Source organism: Oncorhynchus mykiss, chromosome 2 (genome assembly GCF_013265735.2).
Source record: "Oncorhynchus mykiss isolate Arlee chromosome 2, USDA_OmykA_1.1, whole genome shotgun sequence".
Lineage (NCBI taxonomy): Eukaryota > Metazoa > Chordata > Actinopteri > Salmoniformes > Salmonidae > Oncorhynchus > Oncorhynchus mykiss.
Window position 1 is genome coordinate 81,301,032 of NC_048566.1, and position 8,717 is coordinate 81,309,748.

Sequence of the window (8,717 nt, forward strand, 5' to 3'; positions counted from 1 at the left end):
ACAAGGACGACATGAGATGCTTCACAGGCATGATCGCCTACCTTGCAAAGTTCATACCTCAATTTTCAGCACAGTCCACTCCACCCAGAGGTCTTCTGGAACAGAACAACTAATGGGAATGGTCCCATGAGCAGGAAAACTGCTTTAAAAAAGCATCTGGACTGAATGTTTTTGTTTATGTGAAAACAAAGAGAGCCACAATAGAGTATTGTTGGCCAGAAACTGTATTTCTTTGGAAAAAACAAACATGCTCAAAATATGTTTATTGATGTGTGATTTTATTTTTTTTTGCATGTTATGCAATGCTGAGTAAACAAATGTGAGATTTGACATGTGACGTGAGGTTAGAGAAAATTATTTTAATGTTAAAGGAAGGAAGATGTGTTGTGTTAACATTAAGACTGCATTACACAGGAGGCAATGCACAAGCCAAGCAGCGGTGGGGGGGGGGGGGGGGTCTGCCTTGCATGGCTACACAGTGATATTGCTAGCTGAAGCATCGGTTTATTAAAAGTAGTTAAACCTATGCCCTGGTTTGTCATTAGACAAAGAACAAACATAACATCACATATCCATAACTGCCATTGATAATAGAACAGTGTTACTGTAATTTAATTATACCAATATGTTTTCATTATTTGAATTCCCTTAATCTATTTTATGAGAATTTGTAAGATTCTTGTTTGCATAAAATAGACGGAGACCAGTCTTATCAATAATAGGTAACAGAATTTATTCTTGGAGCGCGCTCCCACGTTACCACGAGCAACAGTTTATATACAATAACATGGCGTCATTTCATTGCTTCTAAAATGAATCTCCTCCTCCAGACCGGGACAAAGAGAACTTTAAAAGTTCATTCTGACCCCCTAGAACATACACAGGACACACAACAAAACTGAATTAACTTTTGACTCCTCACCATTATCGATCACCACTTAGCTGACAGAAAACATAGGAATGCACTCACTGCCTTACCCCTCCTGTCTCAGCCTCCAGTATTTATGCTGCAGTAGTTTATGTGTTGGGGGGCTAGGGTCAGTTTGTTATATCTGGAGTACTTCTCCTGTCCTATTCGGTGTCCTGTGTGAATTTAAGTGTGCGCTCTCTAATTCTCTCTTTCTTTCTCTCTCTCTCTCGGAGGACCTGAGCCCTAGGACCATGCCTCAGGACTACCTGACATGATGACTCCTTGCTGTCCCCAGTCCACCTGGCTGTGCTGCTGCTCCAGTTTCAACTGTTCCTCCTTATTATTATTGGACCATGCTGGTCATTTATGAACATTTGAACATCTTGGCCATGTTCTGTTATAATCTCCACTCGGCACAGCCAGAAGAGGACTGGCCACCCCACATAGCCTGGTTCCTCTCTAGGTTTCTTCCTAGGTTTTGACCTTTCTAGGGAGTTTTTCCTAGCCACCGTGCTTCTACACCTGCATTGCTTGCTGTTTGGGGTTTTAGGCTGGGTTTCTGTACAGCACTTTGAGATATCAGCTGATGTACGAAGGGCTGTATAAATAAATTTGATTTGATTTGATCTAAAACACCCCAGAGCTCAGTTTCGTCGGTTCAACCATAGGTTAACTACCTTATCTGTTTACTTAATCCACAACCCATTCCTTTCTTCCCAGTTGGAATGGTGTTCATTAACTTTAATTACTCCTTGTCCATGTCACACAAACCCTTCTTATGAACTCATATTGTTAATCAGATATAATAAAACTGAGTATAAGTTTACTTAGTTACAGTTCTATTAAAAATGAGAATATTGTTTTCATTTATTCATAATATTTCTAACAAACAGTGACTGTGTGTATGTGTTCACAGATGCATGAGATGCAGAGAGACCTGGCACTCAACACATATACTTAACATATCCACAATGAGGTGATTATTCATAATACAGTACAGCACAAATGTCCAGTGATAGCAACACCCTTTTCATTCCATGTGTCACTGATTAACTCTGCCTATTTCTACAGATTGACTGGAGATGCTTTTGCCAGACGGCAGCCTCAGTCTTTTGATGGGGAGACCATAATTGGGTAGATTTTATCTAACCACTTCAAACTTCAACAAAGCACCTGTGTGTCAGATATTACCGATCCTAACTGCCATTGGTAATAGAACAGTGAGCATGGTTACATGAACACAACAATATGATTATTCTGGATAGTCAGATTAATATAATAGTTTAAAATGTTAACATGCTTTGCAAGAAGAATGATTTCCCTAATACTCCTGTTTACATGGACACATCTGAAATTAGGCTACTGATGGGACTATTGAGAAATGCAGAAAATCAGCAATAAAAATAAACGTTCAACCACAGCGACCATGTTATTTTTGCAAAGACTATTTGATTCTGAGTTTGGACATATAAAGTTTGCGAAAACTATGTCTAAGCTGGATACATTCACTCACACAGGGAGGGAGGCCTACGCTACTGGTGCTGGCACATGCGCAGATCAAATACACAGCTGGAACGCCGATTAAACTGTTTACATGTCCTAATAATTAAAAATCATTAAACCAGGTGTTTCAATCAGGGTATGCTTACTTCCATTATGACCTTACGCCGATTAAGAAAAGCAGAGTAAGGCGTTTACATAATTAACTTTTTTATTTTACCTTAATTTAACTAGGCAAGTCAGTTAAGAACAAATTCTTATTTTCAATGATGGCTTAGGAAGAGTGGGTTAACTGCCTTGTTCAGGGGCAGAACGACAGATTTTTACCTTGTCAGCTCAGGATTTGATCTTGCAACATTTTGGTTACTAGTCCAACGCTCTAACCACCTCACAGAAACATGTATTGAGCCAGCACATGGAAACTTACAAGATGATGTGATGAAGTCCAGACTGACAGACGGGCGTAACACTGATGTCTCTGAATGGAGAGACCTGGCAATCAGCATTACAATTTTATTAGACAACTTTGACTTGTATTGTCTTTTTTTATTATTGAATTGAATGGTATCAGTCAATGTGGGGAGAGAGAACACCTGTGTGTTCTGCTCCAGGATCAGGGAACTCCTGTTGTATACGGGACACCACACAAGAAGGTATGACCACTCTGATATGTTTGCCAAGGTAGCCCCATTACCACCAGACAAAATGGCAATAGGCACAGTATCTGTATCGGCTGGGAATGACAATGAAAGGTGCGCATCGTTATATTAGCAGAACACTTCTTCTATGCTATTGTGTAAAGGGTTGTTTATTCTACATGGACCTGTTACTACATTTGAAAGTTATCAAACATTTAGTTTAGAATATCTAAATAAATTCAGCAATTGCATTCTTCTCATGTTACTCTGTAGGCTACCGACCTTTTGAAAGCTTACTCCGGCATCTCACCATACATTTGCCTGTAGTTATTGAACTCAACCTGCAGGTTTGTTTGTTGAGACTGAGTGGGGGTAAACAGCTGTGGGCAAGGTTCTGACAGATGGGTGTGTACATCAAACCATACCCCCAAGCCAACTCACGTTTGGCTTCTTGTCATGGCCGCCAGCATTTCTTGAGGAGTAAGACCAAAAAACTAGGTCAAATCAGCAGGTGCAGTTCCCCTTTAAGCCCCCCCCCCCAAACATGGAAATACAGGTGCCATTCTAAATGTAACTACATTCAAGTATAATATCAGGTTGATAATGCATAACAAGTTGTAATTAATTACCTCAACACTATGGTTGTTTTAAGTGTGATTGCTACATCACTCTTTGGACTGATAAATTAATGAACTCATTATTTGATTGATGATTATATATTGTTTGATTGACTGGACAATTTAGTGTCAATAATTGCTTTTAATTGCCAGAACGGCACCAGAACATCAAGATGGAATGTATTTAGAATTTTGTTCCAGGAATACGGTGCATTCAAACTAAAAGCAGACCTTACCTAACTCGGTGGAGACCCTAGGAACCTCGAGAGTTAATCAAACCTGTGAACGGGTTAGGCAATTCAAGTGTCTATACTTCAACAGCAACCTTATATAAGACATAGGTTTATAAAGTAGAGCCTTGTAAACAAAAAGGGAGCAATGTAGAGAAGGTTTACTGAACAGTCTGCTTCCTACTGTTTAGAGAGAGGCACGATTTGTTTCTGTAGAAAAAGGCAACTTTAAATCTTAGCTTCTTAACAAGCTCATCTATGTTTTTTAAATGTCAAATCCATATCAATCCAAATGCCTAAGTATTTATATGTGGGAACTCGTTCGATTGGAGAACCATCTAATGAGTGAACATGTAGTTAATCTGAAATAGTTTTGACACAGTCAGATCAACAGTTGGGACAATAGCATACATAATAGTATCATCAAACTTGTCAATAATCAACTGACTGGCTTTCTTGATGTCTATAGTATTCTCTCAGGTATGCAATCTGGTTTCCGCTCAGGTTATGGATGTGTCACTGCAACCTTAAAAGTCCTCAATGATGTCACTATTGCCCTTGATTCAAAGCTTTTGGCCAAGACCATTCCATTCTTGTTGGCCGGCTAAGGAGTATTGGTGTCTCTGAGAGGTCTTTGGCCTAGTTTGCTAACTACTTCTCTCAAAGAGTGCAGTGTATAAAGTCAGAAAATCTGCTCTCAGCCACTGCCTGTCACCAAGGGAGTACCCCAAGGCTCAATCCTAGGCCCCACTCTCTTCTCAATTTACATCAACAACATAGCTCAGGCAGTAGGAAGCTCTCTCATCCTTTTATATGCAGATGATACAGTCTTATACTCAGCTGGCCCCTCCCTGGATTTTGTGCTAAATGCTCTACAACAAAGCTTTCTTAGTGACCAACAAGGTTTCTCTACCCTTAACCTTGTTCTGAACACCTCCAAAACAAAGATCATGTGGTTTGGTAAGAAGAATTTCCCTGTCCCCACCGATGTTATTACTACCTCAGAGGGTTTAGAGCTTGAGGTAGTCACCTCATACAAGTACTTGGTAGTATGGCTAGACAGTGCATTGTCCTTCTCTCAGCACATATCAAAGCTGCAGGCTAAAGTTAAATCTAGATTTGGTTTCTTCTATCGTAATCGCTTCTCTTTCACCCCAGCTGCCAAACTAGCCCTGATTCAGATGACCATCCTACCCATGATTCAGATGACCATCCTACCCATGCTAGATTACGGAGACATAACTTATAGATCGGCAGGTAAGGGTGCTCTCGAGCTGCTAAACATTCTTTACAATTTGGTCATCAGATTTGCCACCAATGCTCCTTATAGGACACATCACTGCACTCTATACTCCTCTGTTAACTGGTAATCTCTGTATACCTGTTGCAAGACCCAATGATTTATGCTTATTTATAAAAACCCTCCTAGGCTTCACTCCCCCTAATCTGAGATATCTACTGCAGCCCTCATCCTCCACATACAACACCTGTTCTGCCAGTCACATTCTGTTAAAGGTCCCCAAAGCACACACATCCCTGGACCACTCCTCTTTTCAGTTCCCCTTAGCTTGCAACTGGAACGAGCTGCAACAAACCCTCAAACTGGACAGTTTTTTCTCAATCTCTTCATTCAAAGACTTAATCCAGATGATGTTTGTTTTATCCTATATTTATATTGTATTTATTTATTTTCTTTAATCCCAGGCCCCCGTCCCCATAGGAGGCCTTTTGGCAGGCTGTCATTGTAAATAAGAATTTGTTCTTAACTGACTCCGCAAAATCCGAATTTTACCATTTTTAACACAGATTGACCAATGGTGTTTATACAAATAGTTAATAGAACAGGTCCCAAGTGACCCCTGTGGTACACCTTACATCAAGAAATTCAGACTTAACCCCATCAATCATGATGGCTTGAGTTCTTTCACTAAGATAATCATTAAACCATGAACAGGAGTCAGACCTCAGGCCTATCGAGGACAACTTATTCAATACAATAGCATGATCAACAGTATCAAAAGCTTTTGACAGGTCCACAAGCAAAGCAGCACATTTCATTTTAGTGTCTAAAGCAATTGACAAGATTATTAACAACTAAAGCGGTTCCTGTAATAGTGCTATGCCCAGGTCTAGACCTTGATTGGTTTACATTCAAAATACATTTCTCAGATAAAAATATTCACAGCATTGTTCAATAATTTTGTATGGATTCCACTATCATACCCTCCTTTAAAAAAGGACTGATGTGCTCCAAGTAGAGCAAACATACAGCATTCAACAGAAAGTGTCTCTTGCACTTGAAAAGCAAAAATCTATAGAGTTGGGATGACTGCAAAAACAGCATTACCTACAGTCTGTGCTTAGTGGGGCTCAGGTAGGCCAGTGACAGTGTCAGTTGAAGGGTCCTAAAGGGATGATAGGAAGTTCCTCTCACCACAGCCCCTTGTCCCCTTAGGCCTAGGTTGTCATATGCTATTGTTGTCAGTATCGCGTCTTCTGGAGACCACCATCCCCTCAGCTATGAAGAAGGATAGTGTGCCCAGGAAGCCCACTAGCACCATGATGAGCAGCTGCCAGTGCAGTAGTAGGTAGTTACTGTAGAAGAAGGCCAGGGCTGCCATGATGGACTGGACAAGGTAGAAGACAGCGAAGGCGGGAGCGCTGTCCTCCTGGAACATGTATCCCACAATGCTCAACAGCTGGGTGTTGATGCAGCTGTCTCCCAGGCCAAGCAGGAAGCTGCACAGCAGAGCCAACTCAACACTGGGGGTGATGAAGGCCTTCAGGTTTGTACCCTCCTCTGGGGCCAGAGGGGCGTCGCTGGCGATGTTCAGGAAGATCAAGTAGAAGGCCACAAAGTGAGTGATCAGCCCCAACAGCACCACAGGGCTCCTCCCAAACCGGTTGCACTTGTTCAACATCCCAAACATGCCCCCTCCCAGGATCTCCCCAATGCCAATGAAAATGCCTGAGAGCCCAATCAGACTTTTGGCATTGTCCCCAAATTGAGTCATGGCCCCAATACACGTCCCATATACCCCACTGTAAAAGGTCAGCTCCAGTCCTGTGTATGCTATGAAGATGCTTAACAGCAGCATCTCTTTAGTGACAGACAGCTGCAATGCCTTCCTGAAAGCATCCAGAGCCTGGGAACCGAAACCTTGAGGTACTACAACAACAGAGGCACTCTCTGAGGACTCAGCCTGCAGCAGTGACTCAGATTCATCAGAGGATATGGACTTAGGCTCTGGCTTCTGGATCAGGAAGAACAGGAAGCTGCCTATCAGGCTTATGACCGTGAGAGCGATGAATACAGTCTGACGATCCTTGTCTAATATGTGAACATGGCCATGCCAGGCAAAATAAATATACATGTTCCCAAATAAAAAGCTGAACTGTAGCAAGGACCAGAAAATACCATAGTTCCTGCCAATGGTGGCGTCTGTAGAGTTGATGGTGAGTAGGTTACCCTGAGCAGTCCACAATATTGCCGCCGCTATTCCAACAACTACAGAGGCTGTGTAAAAACTCCAAGTGAAGGGTTGGATGAACGTGGCAATGTATCCACTGTATGCTAGTCCACTAAAGAACATGGAAAGTTGTGGTCCTATAACAGCCACTACCGAGGGAGCAATCAGGTTGGATGCAGAGAAAACTCCATAGATGATGGACATGCTTGTGTATCCACTCCCACTGAAGCCAGTGCTGTTGAAACTCTTGATCACAGTTTGCTCTATATTTCCACATGTTGAAAAAGCAGTGAACATGAACATAAATCCAAAGCCCAGGATTACGATGTTCAACAGTGTCTTTCCTTCTGGACTCATGTTTTTAAGGTGGCACTTATATTTTGATGATCAGCTAGCTAGTTAATAAACCTCTGAAGTGGTCCACACGCCTCATCGAGTCGGGTGCTGCACTGTCTGTCTGACGAGTCCTCGTTTGTGCAATAACAAGGTGGAGAAACCAGATGGACATTGCACCGAAACTGGCAACCTGCTGATAGTCGACAACGATAAGAAAACCGGAAAGTTGAGTGATGAGATGCAACACCACACTAGCTGGGTAGAAACAAATTACTGTTAAGGCTGCGCAAAAGTGCATCAAAACAGAGGCGCAACATCGCGAGACTTCCGTGAACGCTTGCGAAATGCTTTTCCCCCAAACGAGGTTAGCCAAATCCACGCCCTTTTAAAGATAGGGGCGTATTCCAGCCTACATTACTTCCCCGTCATTGGTCAACAGCATGAAAGCGGTGATTGGATAGATTCAGAGCGCGCGAGAGGAGCATTTTTCAAGTGCGAGTTCTCTCACTTCATCTGAGAATAATGAATGCCAATAGCGCTATAGGTAGGTAAAATACCAGTCATTAACGTATAAAATAGTTTAAAGATTTTTAGGTATAGAATATTTTGACTAGGGATTTTTACTCTCAGTCATAATTGTCATCTTGCTGGTGAAACCGAGAATCCACAATTGAAGGTTAGCTGTAGTTATCACAAAGATTGTTATTGATCTTTTTAATGAATGTAATAAATTCATGATAAAAAAATCAAAAAAAGTTGTTAGCTGGTATGCTCATAAAATGTTTGTGACCTATGTAGTTGTCAGTGAATATCACTGTTGACTATATGTATATTTCAATTCATAGTTGGTTACTATACCTCCCGGGTACAAGTACCATGTATTTTCCTACGAGGCTCACACAAATGAAGTCCCTAGTTGAAAGTGATGCAGAAGGTTACAATTGGCGTAATCATAACATATTTAGTCTAGATAAGGTTAAACAATGTTGGAATGTGGAGCAATGAAATGGGGTATC

General features: G+C 41.5%; 1 protein-coding gene across 1 annotated transcript; it reads right to left on the minus strand.

The window, feature by feature from the left end:
* Positions 1 to 5,049: 5,049 nt before the first annotated feature.
* Positions 5,050 to 8,050, minus strand: LOC110497492 (UNC93-like protein MFSD11). Its single transcript, XM_021573625.2, has one exon. It carries the CDS (start codon positions 7,720 to 7,722, stop codon positions 6,361 to 6,363), a length of 1,362 nt encoding a protein of 453 aa, XP_021429300.1. The 5' UTR covers positions 7,723 to 8,050; the 3' UTR covers positions 5,050 to 6,360.
* Positions 8,051 to 8,717: the final 667 nt, after the last annotated feature.

Coding starts and splice junctions, on each gene's coding strand:
- LOC110497492 (XM_021573625.2), bottom strand. CDS start 7,722: ATGAGTCCAGAAGGAAAGACACTGTTGAACATCGTAATCCTGGGCTTT.